This window comes from Oncorhynchus mykiss, chromosome 8 (genome assembly GCF_057628025.1).
Source record: "Oncorhynchus mykiss isolate SJ-2025 chromosome 8, ASM5762802v1, whole genome shotgun sequence".
Lineage (NCBI taxonomy): Eukaryota > Metazoa > Chordata > Actinopteri > Salmoniformes > Salmonidae > Oncorhynchus > Oncorhynchus mykiss.
Genome location: NC_143029.1, coordinates 49484663 through 49511640, shown reverse-complemented (window position 1 = coordinate 49511640; position 26978 = coordinate 49484663). Strand labels below are relative to the sequence as shown.

Here is a 26978-nt window from a genome sequence, read left to right as displayed (position 1 = left end):
TTGCTCGACGCAAGAAGTTAAACAGCTTGGAAAATTCCGGGAAAGTATGTCATGGCTTTAGAAGCTTCTGATAGGCTAATTGACATCATTTGAGTCAATTGGAGGTGTACCTGTGGATGTATTTCAAGGCCTACCTCCAAACTCAGTGCCTCTTTGCTTGACATCATGGGAAAATCAAAAGAAATCAGCCAAGACCTCAGGAAAATCTGCAAAATCCAGAACCTTATTTATCATTAAATTACTACTCAAATTGGTTTAGTTATTTATTTACAAGCTAACTAAATGGTAACACAGGATAAATATACACACTTAATACATTAAAAACAGGTCCCTAGCGGATTTAAAACAATATGGCTGCTTGTTACAAAAGACATGGAGAGAGGGGGACAGAGACACTTAACATTGGTACATTTAGAAACTACTCTCACTTATACTTTGCACACAAACCGCCCGCTTGGAGTAAGAAATCATTCATATTTTTACGTGGAAATGCTTCCAACCCATCTTCTGCTGCTGTTCTCCTCTGCAATCGTCCAGTATCCGGTGACTTTTCGTGTGGTCCTGAACAGAGTTAGGCTTTATTCTACATTCATTCGCCCTGGAAGAAGCTTATTTGAAGAAAGGCTAGCCATGCATGTCGATGGTTTCCAGTGGGGTGATGAGAGTAACGGAATAGTGTAGTAGAATGGTCCCACTTCGCTTTTTTATGTACTTTATTAGGACAGCTAACCAACCGTACCAGTGATTGTCCGGGAGGTGACTTTATCGTCTCAACCTCGTGTTGAGATTGAGTTCAAACCACTTTAAATGTGAGCTGCAGCTCTACGTTTCTCTGGTCTGATGTTCATTCTTAACCCATCATTTTATACAGTTCATTCAAAAGGGGCGGTTCTGTCAGACTGGCAGGCTCTCTGACCTCGCTCAAGGGGGCGGTGACTACTTAATGTGCACAGTTATAGAAACAATTTCCTCTTATAGTTTCTAAAATCCCATCCCTCTCAACAAAAACACATCATTTTTCATGTACTGTGGTTCTTCCTTTAAAAGTTACGAGCTTATGCCTACGACCGTTAGTGGTAGATGGTGGTATTCTGTCATTGCACCACACTATCACACGGGAACGCCGATCTCTCGGTAGTCTAAACTGTGGCACAAATTGACTATATTTTCATAAATTAGGCGTTTTCAGTCTGAGAGTCTCTCTTCTCTGGCACTAGAGTCCTGAATCATGCAACAACACCAAAAAACTGTCGGTGGCCCTGGAGTTAAGAGAGAACTTGGGTAAATATAATGGGGGAATTTCACTTGACATGTGGACTGAAGATATTAAAAAAATAGGCACGGTGGCTTTTGTTTCCTCTCCCTCTAAAAACAGAAATAACGTATTCTAAATAACAAACTGCCTTTATTTACAAATTATTAAGAATGTCTGACCCCATTTTCAAGAATGCCCTTTTTCCCTTTTATTCAGATTACAACCGCTCACTTTGGGTTATTTGAAAACAAAATTATCTCAAAAATATCGTTATTTTTTAAACAAGCCATAGAAAGTTGGTTGCAATTTGAGTTTAATCCACCAGAAAAGAGAACAAATAATACAACAAATAGGGTTGAAATCGGATGTTTACATACACCTTAGCCAAATACATTTAAACTCAGTTTTTCCACCATTCCTGACATTTAATCCTAGTAAAACTTCCCTGTCTTAGGTCAGTTAGAATCACCACTTTATTTTAAGAATGTGAAATGTCAGAATAATAGTAGAGAGAATGATATATTTTATATTTTCTTTCTTTGATCACATTCCCAGTGGGTCAGAAGTTTACATACACTCAATTAGTATTTGGTAGCATTGCCTTTAAATTGTTTAACTTGAGTCAAACGTTTCAGGTAGCCTTCCATACGCTTCCCACAATTTTGGCCCATTCCTCCTGACAGAGATGGTGTAACTGAGTCAGGTTTGTAGGCCTCCTTGCTCGCAAACACTTTTTCAGTTCTGCCCACACATTTTCTATAGGATTGAGGTCAGGGCTTTGTGATGGCCACTCCAATACCTTGACTTTGTTGTCCTTAAGCCATTTTGCCACAACTATGGAAGTTTTCTTGAGGTCATTGTCCATTTGCAAGACCAAGTTGCGACCAAGCTTCAACTTCCTGACTGAAATCTTGAGATGTTGCTTCAATATATCCACATAATTTTCCATCCTCATGATGCCATCTAGTTTGTGAGGTGCACCACTCCCTCCTGCAGCAAAGCACAACATGATACTGCCGCCCCCCTGCTTCACAACATGATACTGCCACCCCCATCTTTGTCCCCATGTGCAGTTGCAAACCGTAGTCTGGCTTTTTTATGGTGGTTTTGGTGCAATGGCTTCTTCCTTGCTGAGCGGCCTTTCAGGTCGATGTAGGACTCATTTTACTGTGGAAATAGATAATTTTGTACCTGTATCCTCCAGCATCTTCACAAGGTCTTTTGCTGTTGTTCTGCGATTGATTTACACTTTTCGCACCAAAGTAAGTTCATCTCTAGGAGACAGAACGCGTCTCCTTCCTGAGCGGTATGACAGCTGCGTGGTCCCTTGGTGTTTATACTTGCGTACTATTGTTTGTACAGATGAATGTGGTACATTCTCAGGCGTTTGGAAATTGCTCCCAAGGATGAACCAGACTTGTGGAGGTCTACAATTTTTCTTTCTGAAGTCTTGGCTGATTTCTTTTGATTTTCCCATGATGTCAAGCAAAGAGACACTGAGTTTGAAGGTAGGCCTTGAAATACATCCACAGGTACACCTCCAATTGACTCAAATGATGTCAATTAGCCTATCGAAAGCTTCTAAAGCCATGATATACTTTTCTGGAATTTTCTAAGCTGTTTAAAGGCACAGTCAATTTAGTGTATGTAAACAAACTTTGTGTCACGCACAAAGTAGATGTCCTAACCGACTTGCCAAGACTATAGTTTGTTAACAGAAATGTGTTGAGTGGTTGAAAAACCAGACAAAATGAAAAGGGCATATTGTCTCACCCCATGTTCAAGAATGGCCTTTTCCCTTTCCCTCAACACAGAAACCCTGGGGGTTTTGTTTTTCTTGGAATAGAAACACCATAATATTAATCAAATTAATTAAGCTGCTTAAAATCAATTTCATATACATATGTTTTTACAAAAAAAGGTTTTAAATTTGCTAGTACAGACAATATTTAAAACAGTCAAATGCTTCTCAAAGATGCCCTCTGGTGGTCAAACTAGCACTAACTAGCGTTGATGGCAACAACACTTAAATAACGTGCCATAGAATTCTGAGGCAGCCCGCATGCTGTGCTGCAGTACGACGCAACTTTTAAAGGAAGAACCACTGTAGCATGCACAACGCAGAGGATGGAAACGTCTTACATGTAGCGTGTATACCTTTCAAGTTACAGTATTTCCTTTTTAACAGTTTGAATGACATCACAAAATAACAACCAAACCGACAGTGTTATTTTAGGTCGCCTCTGATCATTCCCCACGTTCTATGTTAGAAATATTGTTCCAGTATTCCCCCCACCAGCGGTTGGTGTCGGTGTCCGAGGCACAAACGAAAAGGTTGGACCCTTTGTACAAGTTGTCAGCACCCGTGTTAGTAGATTGGCTGTAACTTTTAAACCAAATCTCCTGGTGTTTGTGCTTCAAAACGCTCAGTCCACTCTGAACGTTGATGCTTTGTTTCCTTAGACGACCGCAGTGCTTGAGGAAGTGTTTGAAGGACAAGAGAAGTTAATCTCAGCTTCAGTATAGCATGACTCCGAGAAGGGAAGTTGCTCACTCACGGAGACTGCAGGCTCGAAATGAAAAGAATAGTATATCAGGTTTGCTGATTGAATTTGACAAGATATCATAATATCTGCTTGAGTCAGACTCTGTACCAAGAGGTATCAAAATGTATTTTTCCCAAGGGGTCCTGTCTTCAGATACTCTTTGTGGATGACTGTGTTGCAGCCAGAGTTAGAAGGCAATGTGGTCAGTGGAGACGGCACGGTTACTTGTGATCACAATTGGTTGATTTTCCAATCCATCAGTGCGACCAAATTATCTATCAAGTCTGCTCCGAGTAGCAGGGGTTCCGTTTCGAGGCTGGTAACATACACATGGTGAACAAGCGATACATTTGGAAGTGTAGTTTCAGCATGAGTCTCATTGTGAGAGGCGAGGTAATCGAGTGAAACCTCGAAGTTTAGTGTCATCATTCCATTTTTATCTTAAAGGGCTGGGTTCACGGCCCTTTTGAGATCATGAAATAATGTTGGAGAGATGAGCATATTGTCGAGCCCGAATAAATTAGCGCATCATGGGTTAAGCAGTACTCCAGGACTGTTTCCAGGTAGCGACTTTCAGAGATGCGTTTTGTGGTCGTATTCCCCACAAAGTGGAGTGATTGTTCGCAACGGTGTGATGTGTTATTTGTATTCATGGTGAAAACAGATCGTCTTATCGGAGTTTGTGTGGAATGATAGAGTGATAGTTTACATCCTCGCTAGTGGTGTTAATTTTGGTGGAACTGTTCTCCGGAAAATCCAAGCCTAGTGATGGCGACGGATCTTTTTCCTCTTTCTCAATGTTTGCGTTTCTGTACTTAGCAGAACTTTTAGCGAACAATTGTCTTCAGTTTGATCGTCATTGAACCCTTTGTTACCTGTTACTTTGTGTGGGTTGGGTGTAGGAACGTAGCGATCAGGTTGATTGTAGTGGTAGTCATTTCTCTTGCGACATTGTTTATAGTTGTTGGTATTGTGATTTCGTGGTAGATACTGTTGTGCATCATCTCTCAACTTTCCTATCCCCGATAACGCACCCTCTAACTGAAGTGAGTGCTCCTGTTCAATATTGAAAACTGAGATGTCAGGGCTCTTCGCGCGGCTCAATTTTGATGCCTCAAAAGCTGTGCTTGCAAGCTCTCTGAGTTCTGAGATTGGCAAGTAGGGCCCAAGTAGTTAATGAAGTTGGGATACATGTTCGACAGAAAATTTGTTTGAATGGTAATAGCTCTTCCATTCCTGTTTCAGTGAGAAGGCCAAAGTAAGCCTATGCTTGTGGTAGTTCATTCCGAGCTTGTTTGACAGTCTTAACCAGCGAGCTGTCCTGGTTGCGAATTGAAAAATCACTGAATTCTATTTTCAAAACTGTGGCAAGTTTTGCGTAGTCGTTTTGCACATGTTTCTGTTTTAGACGGATTAACCTTGTTACGTGTCTATTCGACGTTCGCTTCAACAGGTGAAGCCTGTCAGTATCTGTAGTGTTAGAGTACACCTTGGATGGCTACCCGATGTCTGCTAATAATGTGTGTGTCTTTTGACTTCCCTGGAACGGGGTCAAAGGTGCAGAAGTTGGGCCTTCCTCTGACACCGCCTAGGTTATACAGTGCCTTGCAAAAGTATTCAACCCCTTGGCATTTTTCCTATTCTGTTGCATTACAACCTGTAATTTAAATATATTTTTGGGGGGATTTCATGTAATGGACATGCACAAAATAGTCCAAATTCGTGAAGTGAATTAAAAATTACTTGTTTCAAAAAATTCAACAAAAAAAAATGGATAAGTGGTGCTATGAAGCCCCTAAATATGATCTGGTACAACCAATTACCTTCAGAAGTCACATAATTAGTTAAATAAAGTCCACCTGTATGTAATCTCAGTGTCACATGATGCCTACTCCCCTCCTGGAAAAATAACATGAAATCGCGCTTATGCTTACTGAGGCATCAAATGCCTTAGTTCGAACTCCTTTGTGTAAAACATGAGGTTTGTAGGAAATCGTGCTTATGCTTTCTGATCTCCCCATCCCGGATCCGGGATCGTGAATACAGACTCAAGCTCATTACCATAACGCAACGTTAACTATTCATGAAAATCGCAAATGAAATGAAATAAATATGCTAGCTCTCAAGCTTAGCCTTTTGTTAACAACACTGTCATCTCAGATTTTCAAAATATGCTTCTCAACCATTGCAAAACAAGCATTTGTGTAACAGTATTGATGGCTAACGTAGCATTTAGCGTAGCATTTAGCATTAGCATTCAGCTGGCAACATTTACACAAAAAAACAGAAAAGCATTCAAATAAAATAATTTACCTTTGAAGAACTTCAGATGTTTTAAATGAGGAGACTCTCAGATGGCAAATGTTCAGTTTTTCCTGAAAGATTATTTGTTTAGGACAAATCGCTCCGTTTTCTGCGTCACGTTTAGCTATGAAAAAACCCCTGTATCCAGGATTGTGTAAATCTATCAGCAAGCTCATTAGCATAACACAACGTTAACTATTCATGAAAATCGCAAATGAAATGAAATAAATATGCCATCTCTCAAGCTTAGCCTTTTGTAAACAACACTGTCATCTCAGACTTTCAAAATATGCTTCTCAACCATAGGAAAACAATCATTTGTGTAAAAGTAGCTAGCTAGCGTAGCATTTAGCGTTAGCATTTAGCGTTAGCATTAGCGTTAGCATCCAGCACGCAACATTTCAACAAAAACATAAAAGCCTTCAAATAAAATCATTTACCTTTGAAGAACTTCAGATGTTTTCAATGAGGAGACTCTCAGTTAGATAGCAGATGCTCAGTTTTTCCAAAAATATTCTTTGTGTATTAGAAATAGCTCCGTTTTGTACATCACATTTGGCTACCAAAAAAAACCGAAAATTCAGTCCTCAAAACGCGAACTTTTTTCCAAATTAACTCCATAATATCGACTGAAAACATGGCAAACGTTGTTTAGAATCAATCCTCAAGGTGTTTTTCACATATCTCTTCGATGATATATTGTTCGTGGAAGTGTGCTTTCTCTCCTGAATCCCAGGAGAAAATGCCCGCACCTGAAGATTACGCACAAATTTAGACAAAGGACACCGGGCGGACCCCTGGAAAATGTAGTCTCTTATGGCCAATCTTCCAATGATATGCCTACAAATACGTCACAATGCTGCCGAAATCTTGGGGAAACGGCAGAAGGTCTAAGCTTATTCCTGTCGCATTCACAGCCATATAAGGAGACATTAGAAAACAGAGCTTCAGAAATTCTGCTCATTTCCTGTTTGATGTATCATCTTGGTTTCGCCTGTAGAATGAGTTCTGGGGCACTTACAGACAAAATCTTTGCAGATTCTGAAACTTCAGAGTGTTTTCTTTCCAAAACTATGCATAGTCGAGCATCTTTTCGTGACAAAATATCGCGCTTAAAACGGGAACGTTTTTTATCCAAAAATGAAATAGCGCCCCTAGAGATGCAACTGGTTAATAGGCTACTGAGAGAATGCAATAGTTTTGGGTACAACATGACGTTTGTATGCAACACCAGTGACCAGACAAAGATGACCAAGGAGGGGGGGGAACGGCAGCGTAGCTCTCAGCACAGCAAGTACGTAGGTAAAAGATTTTTAAAAATGATCCTGCACATGCGCAGAATGCCTGAGCAAAAATTAGGATACAGAACTCTGTATCTGTAGCCACTCTGATTTTTTTATTTTTTATCCCTAAGCTTCTCTTCCTTTATATTAATTTTCTGTATATTAATATCATACAGTGGACATTTAAGCCTATGCACCCTGATGCATTTACCGCTCAGATCTCTTACAGATGTACCGGGATGGACAATTAATATTTTAGGAAAGTTTAAACAATAGGCTGTAACATTTTGAATATGCTAGACATCGAAACACAAGGAACAGTTTTAATTTATTCATAACTTTTTTTTACTAGCCTTTCTGTAGCGTGTGTGTGACTGTTCTCGGGTCCATTTGGAAAAACAGGTCTCAGGTTTTTTTTTTATTAATTTATGTATATGGGGTCGGATGGGAAAGCCATGGATCCATTTTTTGGACCCGTAAAGACCTCTAGTGTGTATGCGTGTAATTTTGAATGTGCTCATGTCTGATATGCTATTTTAATCTTCTGAACACATTGTGTTTGAACATAAATTTTGGTCAGACTCATAACACAGGAATGTTGTAGCCATATCCTGGACCATTGGACCCATCTACCAGTTTTTATAGCTTGCATTATTCCTAGACATTACATTTCACTGTGACGCTGCTGGTGTTCTCCACTTTTTCGGAAGAGTTTGAAAAAAGCATGTCTTGGCCGAGGTCATGAATTCCCTCTATAGTGCACTACGTTTAACCAGGGCCCTTAGGGCAAGTAGTGCACTATGTAGGGAATAGGATGTAATTTGTGGTGCAACCATTGTTTTGCCGAATAAAAGAGCTCACTTACTGCTCAGCTCTTTTGTGTAACAACTTTAGCCATATGTTCATTCAACATGCCCTCCAACCAAATATATTTGAATAAAGTCAATGATCCTCTGATCAAACTCCCGCCCATACCATTGCTCCAAACCTCTCATCCTAGGACCAAAGAAAATCATTCTAGGATCAAGAGCTATAGACGGGTTGATTGTTCAGTAACAAAGCCGAGGCTTGCGCAACTAAGGGCCAAAACAGACTGAGCTGGCTTAGATTGTTGACAACATTTAAGCTTTATATATATGTCTATTGAAAACATAAATACATTTTTACAATAAGTGCTTGTCTCTCAAATACATCGTTACAGTTGTTTGTTAGCTAGCTAGGGAATTTTAGCCATATTAGCATTGACACAAAATCCGTTAAAACACCTCAGAACAAGGCATGGTATCAATAACAAGCTGAAACGAGCCACTAATGATTTCTAACATGGCAGTTTCTTGTCATTCTTGCTTGCAACCTGACCATCCAGAATCAGAACATCACAATGAATTTTGCCCCATGAAAGAGTGCACATCTTTTTTGACGTTGTCAGCTAACACATGTATACCAAGCTCGTGGTTTCAAATAGTAATTTCAATACCGTGTGAAAGTGACGTATTCCTATGTCGTACTTTCATTTTCATGTCCCTGATCTATTGAATTGGCTTGACGATTATATTATGAAATTCTTGAAAACACGGTCATATAAGATATATAACAAATTATAGTCGTGTTTGTGGATACATTTACTTGATGCCTTTCATTAAGTTTTTGCGCTGGAGACCATTCAAAAAGCCTACAAATGTTTGTTTTTTTAATGACAAGGCTACTTGCTACGTCACTTGCATGGCATAAAACAAACAACATCGATATATACAGAAAAGTATCTAAGTGGAATTATTTTCTGTATTGTGTGATGGAAAGCATGGTTCTTCTGTGGTCACTCGTTGTTCTCAGGTGGTCAAGAGGATTACGTGCTGTCGTACGAGCCAGTCAGTCAACAGGAAGGTGAGCTTCTTTTTCTCCATCAGTCAAATTCCTTTGGTGCCTTGTTAACATTTAAATTACATGTGATTTCAATGTGTAAAGCTTCAGGTGTCGTTGGTGTGTAAAAACACAATTTCAGTTAGAAGTGTGATGTTTTTCCAAATTGCTGGACTGTGTTTGGATTTTTCAAACACAATCTTAGCGGTTGGCTTTTTGTTCTCCCATCAGTGAACTACACCCGTCCAGTGATTATTCTCGGTCCCATGAAGGATCGGGTAAATGACGACCTGATATCGGAGTTCCCCGACAAATTTGGGTCCTGTGTACCCCGTGAGTTACTTGTCTTACGTGTTTGCCCTGGTAAAAGACAGTGCTTTTACAGGTTATTTAGTTCATCAAACACAAGTTGTTGGCTGAGAAAACATGCACCGTTCATTACAATGGTAATTTTCTCTTTATGCATTGTTCATGGTGAAAATAGGAAATGTTTCTACTTGCAGGCCAACCATTTGGTCACGCAGTCTGAATAAAGCAGTCAACACAGTCTGAGTTGATCTCTTCTCACTAATTCTCACAAAATATGCATCCCAAATGGCACTCTTTTATACTCTGTTCAAAAGCAGTGCAATATAGAGTGCAATTTGGGACTTTTGCACTCTTCCCCACACATTTAAAAGCATTGGATTAATGTAAAGATGGGAAAGAGGGAGTTTCTGCCATACGTCGAACACTGGTCCTTTCCTTTACCCCCAGACACAACCAGACCTAAGCGGGACTATGAGTTTGACACCAGGGACTACCACTTTGTGGTGTCCAGGGAGCAGATGGAGAAGGACATCCAGGACCACAAGTTTATCGAGGCGGGCCAGTACAACAACCACCTGTACGGGACCAGCGTACAGTCGGTGCGTGAGGTGGCAGAGAAGGTACGTGAACCGAATAGAAGGCCATCGTTAACGGAACTTCTTCACTGTCTGCAGTCCCACCACAGCAGGAAAAACTGGTTTAAAAAAACAGCAGTTTCTGGTTGTATTGATGTACTTTCAACCAAGGCTGTTTTTTTCCCACCCTGGATGTAAACAGGCTTGAGTGTGTTCAGCCTTAAAAGCAACAGTCTGTAAGATGCCCAGTAATTTCCAGTAGATAAATATGCCCTTAGATTTTTAGGAATATGCATAGACACACTAGCGGTAAAAGTTTTAGATAACCTACTCATTCAAGGGTTTTACTTTATTTTTACTATTTTCTACATATAATAATAATGAAGACATCAACACTATGAAATAAAACATGGAATCGTGTAGTAAACAAAAAAGTTAAACAGATTCTTCAAATAGCCACAAATAGCTTTCCCTTTATGACAGCTCTGCACACTGTTGGCATTCTTTCAACCAGCTTCACCTGGAATGCTTTTCCAACAGTCTTGAAAGAGTTCCCACATATGATGAGCACTTGTTGGCTGCGTTTCCATCTCTGTGCGGTCCGACTTATCCCAAACCATCTAAATTTGATTGAAGTCGGGGGATTTTGGAGGCCAGGTCATCTGATGCAGCACTCCATCACTCTCCTTCTTGGTAAAATAGCCCTTACACAGCCTGGAGGTGTGTTGGGTCATTGTCCTGTAGAAAAGCAAATGATAGTCCCACCAAGCCCAAACCAGGTGGGCTGGTGTATTGTCTGCAGAATGCTGTGGTAGCCATGCTGGTTAAGTGTGTCACCAGCACGGTGGGAAATACACATGCGGAAAATATCCGTTCACCCACACCGCATCTCACAAAGACACAGCGGTTGGAACCAAACAGCTTTGCACACTCTTGGCGTTCTCAAAACTAGCTTCATGAGGTGGTCACCTGGAATTCATTTCAATTAACAGGTGTGCATTCTTAAAAGTGAATTTGTGGATTTTCTTTTCCTTAATGCGTTTCAGCCAATCGGTTGTGACAAGATGGGGGGGGGGGGGGGATACAGAAGATAGCCCTATTTGGTAAAAGTCCATATTATGGCATGAACAGCTCAATTAAGCAAAGAGAAACAACAGTCCATCGTTACTTTAAGACATGAAGGTCAGTCAATACAGAACATTTCAAGAACTGTGAAAGCTTCTTCAAGTGCAGTCGCAAAAACCATCAAGCGCTATGATGAAACTGGCTCAACATCCGCTGTTTAGAGGAGACTGTGTGAATCAGGCCTTCATGGTCGAATTGTTGCAAAGAAACCACTACTGAAGGACACCAATAAGAAGAAGAGACTTGCTTGGTCCAAGAAACACGAGCAATGGACTTTAGACTGGTGGAAATGTGTCCTTTGGTGTGGATGCCAAATTGGAGATTTTTGGTTCCAACCTCCGTATCTTTGTGAGACGCGGTGTGGGTGAACGGATGATCTCCTTATGTGGTGTTATGGTGTGGGCGTGCTTTGCTGGTGACATTTATTTAGAATTCAAGGCACACTTAACCTGCATGGTTACCACAGCATTCTGCAGCGATATGCCATCCCATCTGGATTGGGGTAAGTGGGGACTATCATTTGTTTTTTCAACAGGACAAGGACCCAGTACACCTCCAGGCTGTGTAATGGCTATTTTACCAAGAAGGAGAGTGATGGAGTGCTGCATCAGATGACCTGGCCCCCACAATCCCCCAACCTCAACCAAATTGAAATGTTTTGGGATGAGTCAGACTGCAGAGTGATGGAAACGCAACAAACAAGTGCTCAGCATATGTGGGAACTCCTTCAAGACTGTTGGAAAAGCATTCAAGGTGAAGCTGGTTGAGAGAATACCAAGAGTGTGCAAAGCTGTCGTCAAGAATATAAAATATATTTTGATTTATTTAACACTTTTCTGGTTACTACATGATTCCATATGTGTTATTTCATAGTTTTTATGTCTTCACTATTATTCTTCACTATAGAAAATTGTAAAAAATAAAGTAAAACCCTTGAATGAGTAAGTGTTCTAAAACTTTTGAAGGCTAGTGTACATGTAGCCTAGGTAGCTAAAAGGGGTCGCCATTGTTTAACTTTAGGTTCCTTCACCAAGCAAAGGTGCTCATTCAGGGCTCTGTGAAATCATGCTCCAGTTAATAGGAGTTATGCCTTATGTTGTCACCCAAAGTCATCTTTTATTTTCCAAGCTACAGCACATAATAAATGTTTTGGGGGGGACAGTACAGCGGGAAATGTAGAGGGAGACCGATAGTAGGGACATAGACAGAAGGTGGCCAAGACGGGGCTCGAACCCCCATCACCAGGGTGCATATGTGGTCCAGAGTCGGAAGCTTAGGCAACTACTCCTGACTCCGGCACAGCAAACAATATTTTACATAAAGCATATCATAGAGTTCAGTCTGGTTTGTGTTTCTGTATCGTGACAACACTGCACCCATCAGATTTCTCTGTTCCCCTCCCTAAGGGCAAACACTGCATCCTGGATGTGTCTGGCAACGCCATCAAGAGGCTGCAGCTGGCCCAGCTCCATCCCATCGCTGTTTTCATCAAACCCAAGTCTATGGAGAACATCATGTGAGTGGTAGCTGATTCTCTGTCAGATTTAGATGCTTATCCACCTGGTACAACTGTCAGCTTAGTTTTGCAGACTTGATGGTTGCTGCTACTAGCTCTGTCGGTTTGGAGCTTAACTGGCACAAAAGCCTGTCATGCAATCTGCAAATAACTTTTTTTAAATAAGAAAGAAGTTTAGGTCTGGTATCGGTGTGTCTTTCTACATTTGTTTTGGACTGCTAGTTGTTCTTGCTGGAATTAGTACCTGGATCTAGACACACTGTTGTGTACAGGGTTTTCACTATGCTGTTCTCTCCCTTTCTATCAGGGAGATGAATAAGAGGCTGACAGAGGAGCAGAGCAGGAAGACCTTTGACAGAGCCACCAAGCTGGAGCAGGAGTTCACTGAGCATTTTACAGGTGACAAACTAACCCCTTTCTTTGTGTCCTTGGCATGACATGGGACGGTTAGTTTAACATTTAATTGTTTACTTTATTTATATGTGTATATCACCCTTTTTTAACACAGGGAAATCTTAAGGGGCTTCACAGCAAATAAATTACAATGGAAGCAACAGAATAGACACAGCATTGCAAGTAGATGCATATAAAGGCTATTGGACGAGAAGCTACGCTTAACCAGTCACTAAGCCTTTTTTGTGTCTGTTTCAGCCATTGTTCAAGGAGACACCTTGGAGGAGATCTACGAGCAAGTCAAGCAGACCATAGAGGAACAGTCTGGCCTGTTCATATGGGTGCTATCCAAGGAGAAATTATGAAGAGGTCACACTTTCTACTCCCCTGTCGTCCTCCTCTCCTTTTTATTTATGATTTATGCCCTGTTCTGCTGAAACTGGAAACACTACCCTACCACCTGCAAAATGGTCCGAACCTTATCACCCCCCTTTTCCTCAATCCCCCTCCTCTGCCAGGCTTCTCTCATGACCTAAGTCTTCGGTCCCACAGACCGAGAAGTTACAGTGACGGCCAGTGATGTTGACAACGAATAGCCAGACCAGCAGAGCAAAGCACAGAGGGGCAGATGATGTTGTTCAAACGGTACAGTTCCTTAATGTTTGAAGGAGGTGACTTTCTAAGAAAAAAGGAAAGTGAAAGAACTTTTTAGTGGCTCACGGCTTAATAGTACCTCCTATTTAAGTCTAGTTTTTTTTCGTCCGAAGACAAAGGAAGTTCAGGCATTAGGTTATAAGTAGGGGAAACAAAGCAAAACGTTGCACGTGATAGCTTTAACAGCATGTCTTTTTAGTACCTTTTTTCCACTTTCTTTTACCCCCCAACCGTCATCCTTCAACATATTTATCATAGTAGTCTTATTTTTTTTTTTTAACACAGTTGTATTCACTTTCCCCCCCGCTCCTTACCAGTGTATCCATGTTAGAAAGCCATTGAATTTTGTGTCTTTGAGCAGCACACAGATGTTTCTTGTGCGGCACTTGATTGAACAGGGTTCTTCAACTCAAGTCCTGGAGGGTGTAGTGTGTCCATTCAAAGGGTTTAACGCTGACCTCTGCTCTTAACAAGAACTGTGTGACGCAAACAGCATTACTGTTTGTACGGTTGTAATTCTCGTTTGCATCCTACATGTGTGTTTGATTCTTGGAATAATATTGACATTTTCATGAGCAAAATGTGATATCGCTCCTACTAAAACCCTCTAGAACTTGAGTTTGAGATCAGATCAGTGTAAGAACTATGGAGAGTTTTTAAGCTGTGTCTTGCTGTTTAAATTACCATCTTTGATCATTTGAATTGTTTTTGAGAGTGCTTTTACAGATGCAAAAGTAAGGGACTGCCATTTTTAGGTGTCGTTAGGTTTGTCCGCAAAATGCAGATGCAAAAATGTAACAACTTTATTGTACAATGAGATTTTAACATATATTTAACCCTCCGTAAACTGCCTATTTTGTTATAATAAACGTCTATATTGAACTTTACTTAAACACTAATACTATGGGAATTATTTTGATTGCATTTTTAATCATATATAAATAAAAAAGTATAAAAGATATTTAAATATAAATATATATATTTTTGTTTTCTTTTACCACCACCTCCTGTAAAAATGTTTTTTTTAAAGAAATTATTAGTCTACATCAGAAAAAAGATTATTCTAATACAGTGCTCCCTTATTGTGGTTCTAAAGAACCTATGGGTATGCTCTTTTCCCCCACAACTAATACCTCAATTATTGATTAAACTGTGAAATTATGAACAGGGTGTCACTATTGTGAAACATTATCCCTGTTTCAAGTTTGAGGTGCCCCTAGACGCTGATCTTGGGTCAGTTTAGCATTTTCTCCCCAATGGTTAAGGTTAGGATTGATGGAGGGGAAGCTGATCCTAGTTCTGCACTTGGGGGAAACTTCATTCCGGAGCAGTTAGTCTGTACTGTACCAGGACTATAGAGACCTCTTCCCCTGCCCAGGTAAAACGCATGTTTTAGATTAGAAAGCAGTCTCAGAAAGGGCCACTATGGCAGCTAGTATCCTCCCGTGTCCTATTATAGTAACCGACTAGTTGTCTTTACATCATGTGAAAGCCTACAAGATTTTGAAAAAAAACGATGTAACCCATAAAACTACAGATGACTAGAAGTAATATAGCAAAAATATTAAATAACATATTTGTTTATTACACCTGCCAAATGTTTAAAGGCCCTGACTTGAAAACAACACAGCTTCACGTGAGGAATGTACTGGCTATTCTTGAGTGTTTTTTTTCCAGAATGCAATGATGCCGGTTCTATAGTAGATATGGGAACTGAAAGCCCAGACTTGACCCATTGGACTTTTTTTTATAGACTTCGTTCAACGGAGGGCTCTACACAAGGCTTGTGTCCCTCAGCGAGGCCTCCCCCCCATCCTCGCCTTCAAGATAACGGCTTTTTCTACACTACAAAACTGCTTCTTCCATCACCTCACCACCTCCACTTTTGGGGGGACTGTCTGGAAACATGTAAATAACCTACCAATTCTCATTCATTCCATTAATCAGAGAGGAGAACGGCTCATAATTGAATAAAAAAATATAACATTTCTCATACAACTTAATGTGGTGTGGTGCAAGTATTTCTTTCTGTTGTGTGTGTGTGTGTAGTGCCCTATTTCAATTGACCACCACTCCAAGTGTTTGTTTGTGTGTGTATTGTGGAAATAGATGTGGGTCTGAAGATGGCTGTTGATGATTGTTGAGATATCCAATGACATTTTCATGTGCAAATTGCACTTGATTTCAAGATATCTGTAGGCTGGTGCTCAAGGAATGACATTCCCATGAGCGCAACATTACTTTTTTAAACATTTGAAGATATACATCATTAGGTCATTACAACAAACAAGCACACTCGGCCTATTGGGGAAGTCAGACAGAGGCAGCAAGAGTCCAAAGCCACCCCAAACTGGTAACAGCAATATGGTTGGATGCCTCTAATAGGAGCCGGTTTCCTGGACCCTGCTCAAGCCTTCTCTTGGACTAAAAAGCATGCTCTATTCAGTCTATTGAGAATATAATTTGTAAGGGTTTTTTCTTTTCCACATACTGTTATGCTCACAACACTCCACTACACTATTGAGAAAAGCACTCAATAATCGCACATACGGGGGGGGGGACATCAAATATATATTTTTTAGACATTTTTTAGGATAGGTGAAATATTTAAAATTGATTACGGAATGTATGGAAAAGGTATACTGAACAAAAATATAAACACAACATGTAAAGCTTTGGTCCCATGTATCATGAGCTGAAATAAAAGATCCCAGAAATGTTCCATATGCACAAAAGCTTATTTCCCTCCAATTTTGTTCACATCCCTGTTAGTGAGCATTTCTCCTTTGCAAAGATAATCCATCCACCTGACAGGTGTGGCATATCAAGAAGCTGATTAAACAGCATGATCATTACGCAGGTGCACCTTGTGCTGGGGGCAATAAAAGGTCACTGAAATGTGCAGTTTGGTCACACAACACAATGTTACAGATCTCAAGTTTTGAGGGAGTGTGCATTTGGCATGCTGATTGCAGGAATGTCCACGAGCTGTTGCCAGGGAAGTGAATGTTCATTTCTCTACTATAAGCCGCCACCAACACCATTTTAGAGAATCGCAGACCACTCCAGCCCAGGACCTCCACAATCAGCCTCTTCTCCTGAGGATCCTCTAAGACCAGCTACCCAGACAGCTGATGAAACTGGGGAGTATTTCTGTCTGCAATAAAGCCCTTTTGTGGGGAAAACTCATTCTGATTAGCTGGGCCTGGATCCCCAGTTAGTGGATCAATGGCCTCCCAGGCCCAACCATGGCTGCGCCCCTGCTCAGTCATGTGAAATTAATAACTGATTTCATTATATGAAATGTGAAATTGTTGCATGTTGCGTTTTATATTGTTTTTCAGTATATGTCACAAATATATGTATTTATTGATATATTTGGTAAATATACACTGCTCAAAAAAATAAAGGGAACACTAAAATAACACATTCTAGATCTGAATGAATGAAATATTCTTATTAAATACTTTTTTCTTTACATAGTTGAATGTGCTGACAACAAAATCACACAAATTATCAATGGAAATCAAATGTATCAACCCATGGAGGTCTGGATTTGGAGTCACACTCAAAATTAAAGTGGAAAACCACACTACAGGCTGATCCAACTTTGATGTAATGTCCTTAAAACAAGTCAAATGAGGCTCAGTAGTGTGTGTGGCCTCCACGTGCCTGTATGACCTCCCTACAATGCCTGGGCATGCTCCTGATGAGGTGGCGGATGGTCTCCTGAGGGATCTCCTCCCAGACCTGGACTAAAGCATCCGCCAACTCCTGGACAGTCTGTGGTGCAACGTGGCATTGGTGGATGGAGCGAGACATGATGTCCCAAATGTACTCAGTTGGATTCAGGTCTGGGGAACGGGCGGGCCAGTCAATAGCATCAATGCCTTCCTCTTGCAGGAACTGCAGACACACTCCAGCCACATGAGGTCTAGCATTGTCTTGCATTAAGATGAACCCAGGGCCAACCACACCAGCATATGGTCTCACAAGGGGTCTGAGGATCTCATCTCGGTACCTAATGGCAGTCAGGATACCTCTGGCGAGCACATGGAGGGCTGTGTGGCCCACCAAAGAAATGCCACCCCACACCATGACTGACCCACCGCCAAACCGGTCATGCTGGAGGATGTTGCAGGCAGCAGAACGTTCTCCACGGCGTCTCCAGACTGTCACGTCTGTCACGTGCTCAGTGTGAGCCTGCTTTCATCTGTGAAGAGCACAGGGCGCCAGTGGCGAATTTGCCAATCTTGGTGTTCTCTGGCAAATGCCAAACGTCCTGCACGTGTTGGGCTGTAAGCACAACCCCCACCTGTGGACGTAGGGCCCTCATACCACCCTCATGGAGTCTGTTCCTGACCGTTTAAACAGACACATGCACATTTGTGGCCTGCTGGAGGTCATTTTGCAGGGCTCTGGCAGTGCTCCTCCTGCTCTTCCTTGCACAAAGGCGGAGGTAGCGGTCCTGCTGCTGGGTTGTTGCCCTCCTACGGCCTCCTCCACGTCTCCTGATGTACTGGCCTGTCTCCTGGTAGCTCCTCCATGCTCTGGACACTACGCTGACAGACACAGCAAACCTTCTTGCCACATCTCGCATTGATGTGCCATCCTGGATGAGCTGCACTACCTGAGCCACTTGTGTGGGTTGTAGACTCCGTTTCATGCTACCACTAGAGTGAAAGCACCGCTAGCATTCAAAAGTGACAAAAACATCAGCCAGGAAGCATAGGAACTGAGAAGTGGTCTGTGGTCCCCACCTGCAGAACCACTCCTTTATTGGGGGTGTCTTGCTAAATGGCTATAATTTCCACCTTTTGTCTATTCCATTTGCACAACAGCATGTGACATTTATTGTCAATCAGTGTTGCTTCCTAAGTGGACAGTTTGATTTCACAGAAGTGTGATTGACTTGGAGTTACATTGTGTTGTTTAAGTGTTCCCTTTATTTTTTTGAGCAGTGTATCATACTAAATGGAGGGACACACGTTTACCTTTACTATGTTACGTCAACCCCTGAGTCCAGGTTGAACCACCAGAGGGTGATAAAGGTGTATGCTGTCAAAGCTTTAGGGGAAGAGGGCGCCTTGAGAAAATCTTCAATCCAACCAATGAGGTTGACTGAAGTAGTGAGTTCTATGTGGAGCTAGGATATGTACAAAATGTGGTGAGTGTGTTCATGACCAAGCCATTACAATGTGAGAACTGCAAAGGATATGGTTATGTAGAAAATGTTTGCAGACGGTTAAGGTATGAAGACCGGAATATAGAAGATTGATGATGCAACTGTGGTGGGGACCACAATCCTGAGTTCCTGGAGTGCCCTACAAGGGTAAAGGAGGTTGAGGAGGCAGAGATCAGGGCTATCCATCAGATATCTTATGCAGAGGCAGTGGAACGGGTTAAAGGAGAAAGTACCATTAAAGAAGCTTTTGTGTTGAATGTCCCCCCCTAACCTGATCTGAATGTTTTTCAACAGTCAAGCGAACCAGGTACTTTTATTGTGAAGGTGGTGGGTTTTTTGGCATTTATTGCTACATTTATAAACTGTACAGCACAAGTACCAACATTGTGGCTGTGGCCCAAATGTGTTTGGGACTTCAATACCTCACAGCTGAGTCACTGTAGCCTGTGTAGGGATCTGATTAGATTTTAACATTTTAAAAGAAAGTAGGTTGATTTTAATTTTTATAAAAAAATTGTAGTTTGTGTGAATATTCTTCCCCCGCCCAGATCGTTTCCGATTTTGGGATATTTTTTCCATCCGGCAACAGTAGGTGGCGGCATGCACATTAAAATTGTGCGAATGCCATTATACCAAAGAAGAAGCATTATTTATATATAGAGAAGAAGAAGAAGACATTGTGATAGCCCTCAATGGCGCTGCTCATTTTGTCACCAAAGTGAATTGGCACAGAAATGGGTGAGCTCTCTTTGGCTGCAGTGTACCAGCAAAGGAAAGTAGCTTAGTGTTTTTATTTGTTCAGGCCTGGTTTTTATAAAGCACTTGGATGAGAAAAGCATTTGTGTGAAACAATTCCGAAATCATCACATTTGATTGGCGGTACCAGGATTATTCACTTGTACCCTTTACACACTATCATGCCAAACAGTACTGGGCTGGCTCAGATATTTTCCTTTCACATTGTCCTTTTCAGCATAGTTTCAGCAACTATCATGGATGTGTAACCAGGCCAGCTCAGCACAGTTTGGCTTGGTTTGGCTCAGCACAGTGAAAATGGTACTAAATATCTGTTAAAGGGGAAGCCAAAATAATATTCTGCTAACTTTAGCCAGTGGCTGAACCACGGATTACAGTTTAACCTGGCATATAGACTACTTTGAGGATGAGGACCCATCTAACATTAAGCTGTAAAATACTAAACCCCTTCAAGAGGAATAGAGGGAGTTAAAAAGTCAATGCAAATTACATTTACATATTTAGATTGAGAAACACAGAGGGTTTCCTCTAGTTTGCTGACTCACTTGTCTGTGTAAAGCAGTAATACACTAAAATACAACATAGAGATTTACACTTATAATGACTCAATACCTCCTGTTACCAGCCATCTGCCATGTTTCTGCATGGTGCCAATAGTTCATATAGCAGTGGATGGTAAGTCACGTTTTAACGAGCAGATAAACGCAAAGGTGGCTCCTTAGTCAGGAACAGAGGTGTGATGTCAGACTATTACATCATCAACATGCGTCACAGTTCCAACAGATCAGTGTGTAATGGAACCCACTCAAGCTGTAGATAGATATAAAGCCTGCTTGCTTGAAAAACACGTGGTAGTAATGCAGAGGTGTGGTAAAAATGAGTCAGCTTCGTGGTTTGAAACAGAGCTAATTAAATACTCTACAGATATATTTTTTTGCTCTTCTTTTTAAGCTCCTTTCACACTATATGATATTTGCCACTAATTTACTGTTCGTAAGACGTCCCAAACTGTGTTCTATGAGGACTGTCTAACTGGCTCCTGATGGTCGTATGGGCTCCCGGACTGCAGATGATGGTCGGCTAATAACTGTGTTTTGGCCCATAATTGGTCCTGTGGGATGAAAACACCCTACCATCACCCCCTATCAAGCATCCTCACAGCTTACCCATTGTAGAGAGCCGCACTCAAGGTGAAGCCACTCTCACACCTCAGCCCCCTCCTGGAAGTTCCTGCTCACCACACAAACCTCCCACCTCCTCTCTTACTCCAGCACACCCCATCTGGGTGGGAGTCACAAGGCAGGGTGGGTGGAGAAAGGAATGCTAGGGAGTCCCTAATCCCATCACACCACCCCCTGTTAGAGAGGAAGTCCTGCACCACCAGAGACCAGTGACACATCAAACGAGAGGTTTCAGGTTTTATATACCAATCACGGACAAACCGTTCCAGATATGTGCGTTAGAACATTTAATAACACTTTATTTCAAAGAGGTATACATAAGGATTCATAATGCCTGATATTAAGACTACCTAACACCTTCATGTGTGTTTAAGTTTTACACTGAGTGTACAAAACATTAAGAACATGACAGACTGCCCAGGTGAATACATGTGAAAGCTATGATCTCTTATTGATGTCACTTGTTAAATCCACTTCAATCAGTGTAGATGAAGAGGAGGAGACAGGTTAAATTGTATAGTCACTTCACTCCTACCTACATGTACAAATTACCTCAACTAACCTCTACCCCCTCACACTGACTCGGGAGGTACCCCCTGTATATAGCCTTGTTATTGTGTTACATTTTTTTTTTTTTTTCACTTTAGTTTATTTGGTAAATATATTCTTAACTCTTCTTGAACTGCACTGTTGGTTAAGGGCTTGCAAGTAAGCATTTCACGGTAAGGTCTACACTTGTTTTATTCGGCGCATGTGGCAAAGTTTTTGATTTGTTTTGTGTGTGTGACATTCAGAGGGTTAATGGGCAAGACAAAACATGTAATTACCTTTGAACGGGGTATGATAGTTTGTGTCAAGAGCTGTAATGCTGCTGGGTTTTTCACACTCAACAGCTTCCCATGTGTATCGAGAGTGGTCCACCACCCAAAGGATATCCAGCCAACTTGACACATTGGAGTCACCATGGGCCAGCATCCCTATGGAACACTTTCAACACCTTGTAGAGTCCATGCCCTGACGAATTGAGACTGTTCTGAGGGCAAAAGGGGGGTGGGGGGTTGCAACTCAATGTGGTGTTCCTAATGTTTGGTATACTCAGTGTATAATGGCGTTCATGAGAACACTCATAATGCTTGATTAAGTATTTCCTCGTAGTCAAAGTCCATTATAGCCTTTTAAATTTGTGTCTGACTGATTGAAGGTAAATTGGCCAGTTATTTGCCTGATGATGAACTACTACATTTAGAGCCAACTCTTTCTCCATCCACTCCAAAGGGTCTATTTTAGGCTATGCCACTCATACTCAGACTATAACAACGATAAGTGCTCATCATGAATGGATGGCACAGCACTCTCCACGCTTACACCCGATGGTGCACGATAATGATATGCATGTGCCATGAGTCAGCTGGAGCGGCAACTGTTGGAGAGGCGTTGCTGTCACACGTTCCACTACCAAATCACGCTCGGGCAACGGGCACCTACTCACATCACGTTAGCACGGAGGATGTCAGTGAAGTGAGTATAGCACTGGGCAAGGGTCCTCTCTTCCAAGTCATTGGCTGGGATTACACAAGCCTTTTATAGATTTTACACAACTAATTTTACAAAGATGATTATGTAACACCAACAACCACCACCTGGGAGAGAAAAAGGCTTGGGGTAAAAGAGGTCACAGGGAGTAAAGAGGGAAAGACAATGTAAAAAGAGTAGTAAGGTAAAAAGAAAGAAAGTAATGGCAGTTTACAGAGAATGATTTAAGATAGCATATCAGGAACATAGCCAAAATAAAGGAAAAGTGAAAGGGGGATACCTAGGCAGTTGTACAACTGAATGCATTCAACTAAAATGTGTCTTCCGCATTTAACCCAACCCAACTTAATCGACATCCACGTCTTCGGCGCCCTGGGAACAGTGGGTTAACTGCCTTGGTCAGGGGCAGAACAGCGTATTTTTACTTTGTCAAAATAGAGTAAAATGGAATCAGGGTAGAGGTTAATTCCATTTAAATTCAGTCAAGTCCAGGAAGTAAACTGAAATTCCTAGTCCAATTTTCCTCAAAAGAAATTTGGAAAATTGTCTTTGTAATTCAGTTAACTTTTTGAATTTGACTGAATTGAAATGGAATTCATCTCAACCCTGTTCAGAATAGAAAGAAGCAGCTCTGTATATCTGTTTGTAGTCCTCTGAGGTAAGATTTATACCATTACCACAAGAGGGATTAGTTTTAGCTGTGGTCCCATTCTAATGGCATAGACATAATTTGGTTTATTTCAGATTAGATATTCAATAAAACTGATGGATATCAAACTAAAACGATAGCATGTATTTATTCACAATAAAATGTATATATCAGTTCTGCTTGAAACCTGTGCATGACACAATAGAATATACAATATATTTAGTTTTAAATTACAAACCTGTCTGCACAATGTGAAAAAATATCAGGTTCACATTAGACATTAGCGACCTTTGAGGGGCAATGTCATTGAAAGCATAGAGTACAGTTTGTCAATATTCACCCAGAATTTTTTTTTCATTTAAAACTAGAGGTTTTGTGTGGCCAGTTATTTGAAACAGATCTTCACTAGTCAACACACCTGGGTTCAAATACTATTTGTTTTTCTTCAAATACTTGAGCTATAAACTTCCGACGGGTACCCCAGGTAATCTTAGGTTTTATTACATACAATGGGCAGGAACTACTGTATATAAGAGCAACGTCAACTTACCATCATTGCGACCAGGAATACGACTTTCCCGAAGCGGATCCTCTGTTTTGCCCACCACCCAGGACAATGGATCGGATCCCAGCCGGCGAACCAAAAACAACGACGCCGTAAAAGGGGCAAATGAAACAGATCCTCACTAGTCAACACACCTGGGTTCAAGTAGTATATGTTTTCCTTCAATTACTTGAGCTATGAACTTCCGGCGGGTACCCCAGGTAATCTTAGGTTTTATTACATACAATCGGGAGGAACTACTGGATATAAGAGCAACGTCAACTTACCATCATTACGACCCGTAAAAGGCGCAGACGAAGCGGTCTTCTGGTCAGGCTCCGGAGATGGGGCACATCAAGCACAGCTCCCGAGCATACTACTCGCCAATGTCCAGTCTCTTGACAACAAGGTTGATGAAATCAGAGCAAGGTTAGCATTCCAGAGAGACATAAGAGACTGTAACGTTCTTTGCTTCACGGAAACATAGCTCACTCGAGACACGCCATCAGAGTCGGTACAGCCAGCTGGTTTCTTCACACATCGCCCTGACAGAAACAAGCATCTTTCTGGTAAGAAGAGGGGCGTGGGTGTATGCCTTATGATTAACGAGACGTGGTGTGATCATAACATACAGGAATTCAAGTCCTTCTGTTCACCTGACTTCTATCATTATCTACCAAGAGAATTCTCTTTGATTATAATCACAGCCGCATATATTCCCCCCCAAGCAGACACATCTATTGCCCTGAACAAACTTTATTTGACTCTATGTAAACTGGAAACCACATATCCTGAGGCTGCGTTCATTGTAGCTGGAGATTTTTAACCAGGCTAATCTGAAAACAAGACTCCCTAAATTCTATCAGCATATCAATTGTGCTACTAGGGCTGGTAAAACCCTGGCTCATTGTTATTCTAACTTCCGCAACGCATGTAAGGCCCTCCCCCGCCCTCCTTTCGGAAAAACTGACCACGACTCCATTTTGTTGCTTCCAGCCTATAGACAGAGACTAAAACAGGAAGCTCCCGCGCTCAGGTCTTGTTCCGACCAATCTGATTCCACGCTTCAGGATTGCTTCGATCACGTGGACTGGGATATGTCCGCATTGCGTCAAACAACAACATTGATGAATACGCTAATTCGGTGAGCGAGTTTATTAGCAAGTGCATCTGTGATGTTGTACCCACAGCAACCATTAAAACCTACCCAAACCAGAAACCGTGGATTGATGGCAGCATTCACGCGAAACTGAAAGCACGAACCACTGCTTTTAATCAGGGCAAGGTTACTGGAAACCTGACCGAATACAAACAGTGTAGCTATTCCCTCTGCAAGGCAATCAAACAAGCTACGCGTCAGTATAGAGACAAAGTAGAGTCGCAATTCAACGGCTCAGACACAAGAGGTATGTGGCAGGGTCTTTCAGTCAATCACGGATTACAAAAAGAAAACCAGCCCCATCGCGGACCAGGATGTCTTGCTCCCAGACAGACTAAACAACGGCATCCCCAGCCGCGTCCTCAGAGCATGCGCAGACCAGATGGCTGGTGTGTTTACGGACATATTCAATCAATCCTTATCCCAGTCTGCTGTTCCCAGAGGGCCACCATTGTTCCTGTTCCCAAGAAAGCTAAGGTAACTGAGCTAAATGACTATCACTACCGTGATATGGCCCTTGACTAGAGACTAGTCAAGGACCATATCACCTCCACCCTACCTGACACCCTAGACCCACTCCAATTTGCTTACCGCCCAAATAGGTCCACAGATGATGCAATCGCAACCACACTGCACACTGCCCTAACCCATCTGGACAAGAGGAATACCTATGTGAGAATGCTGTTCATCGACTACAGCTCAGCATTTAACACCATAGTACCCTCCAAACTCGTCATCAAGCTCGAGACCCTGGGTCTCGACCCCGCCCTGTGCAACTGGGTACTGGAATTCCTGATGGGCCGCCCCCAGGTGGTGAGGGTAGGTAACAACATCTCCACCCCGCTGATCCTCAACACTGGGGCCCCACAAGGGTGCGTTCTGAGCCCTCTCCTGTACTCCCTGTTCACCCACGACTGCATGGCCATGCACGCCTCCAACTCAATCATCAAGTTTGCAGACAACACTACAGTGGTAGGTTTGATTACCAACAACGATGAGACGGCCTACAGGGAAGAGGTGAGGGCCCTCGGAGTGTGGTGTCAAGAAAATAACCTGACACTCAATGTCAACAAAACAAAGGAGATGATCGTGGACTTCAGGAAACAGCAGAGGGAGCACCCCCCTATCCACATCGACGGGACAGTAGTGGAGAGGCTAGTAAGTTTTAAGTTCCTCGGCGTACACATCACGGACTAACTGAATTGGTCCACCACAGACAGCGTGGTGAAGAAGGCGCAGCAGTGCCTCTTCAACCTCAGGAGGCTGAAGAAATTTGGCTTGTCACCAAAAGCACTCACAAACTTTTACAGATGCACAATCGAGAGCATCCTGTCGGGCTGTATCACCGCCTGGTACGGCAACTGCTCCGCCTACAACCGTAAGGCTCTCCAGAGGGTAGTGAGGTCCGCACAACGCATCACCAGGGGCAAACTACCTGCCCCCCAGGACACTTATACCACCCGATGTCACAGGAAGGCCATAAAGATCATCAAGGACAACAACCACCCGAGCCACTGCCTGTTCACCCTGCTATCATCCAGAAGGCGAGGTCAGTACAGGTGCATCAAAGCAGGGACCGAGAGACTGAAAAACAGCTTCTATCTAAAGGCCATCAGACTGTTAAACAGCCACCACTATCATTGAGTGGCTGCTTCCAAAATACTGACTCGACTCCAGCCACTTTAATAATGGAAAAATTTATGTAAAAAATGTATCACTAGCCACTTTAAACAATACCACTTAATATAAGGTTTACATACCCTGCATTACTCATCTTATATGTATATACTGTACTCGATACCATCTACTGCATCTTGCCTATGCCGTTCTGTACCATCACTCATTCATATATCTTTATATACATATTCTTCATCCCTTTACACTTGTGTGTGTATAAGGTAGTTGTTGTGAAATTGTTAGGTTAGATTACTCGTTGGTTATTACAGCATTGTCGGAACTAGAAGCACAAGCATTTCGCTACACTCACATTAACATCTGCTAACCATGTGTATGTGACAAATATAAGTTGATTTGATTTGATTTTAAGCTTGCTTGGTGCAATGGAGCCAATTGAATAGTCCCAAATATAAGCAAACGCAGGCTCAATTAAACACTCAAAGTGTTTGATAAAAAATATTGATTATTTTAGCC

The 26978-nt window shown here is 41.9% G+C and overlaps 1 protein-coding gene across 47 annotated transcripts in view; it reads left to right on the top strand.

The window, feature by feature from the left end:
* Positions 1–15824, top strand: part of dlg1b (discs large MAGUK scaffold protein 1b) — a 261565-nt gene extending 245741 nt beyond the window's left edge. For all 47 annotated transcript variants that reach the window (XM_090181831.1, XM_090181824.1, XM_090181829.1 and 44 more), the window contains 6 exons: positions 9222–9272; positions 9480–9581; positions 10005–10177; positions 12664–12773; positions 13081–13172; positions 13425–15824. In XM_090181831.1, coding sequence (XP_090037957.1) covers positions 9222–9272; positions 9480–9581; positions 10005–10177; positions 12664–12773; positions 13081–13172; positions 13425–13531 — 635 coding nt within the window. In that variant the 3' untranslated portion in view covers positions 13532–15824. The remainder of the gene's footprint in view (positions 1–9221; positions 9273–9479; positions 9582–10004; positions 10178–12663; positions 12774–13080; positions 13173–13424) is intronic.
* Positions 15825–26978: the final 11154 nt, after the last annotated feature.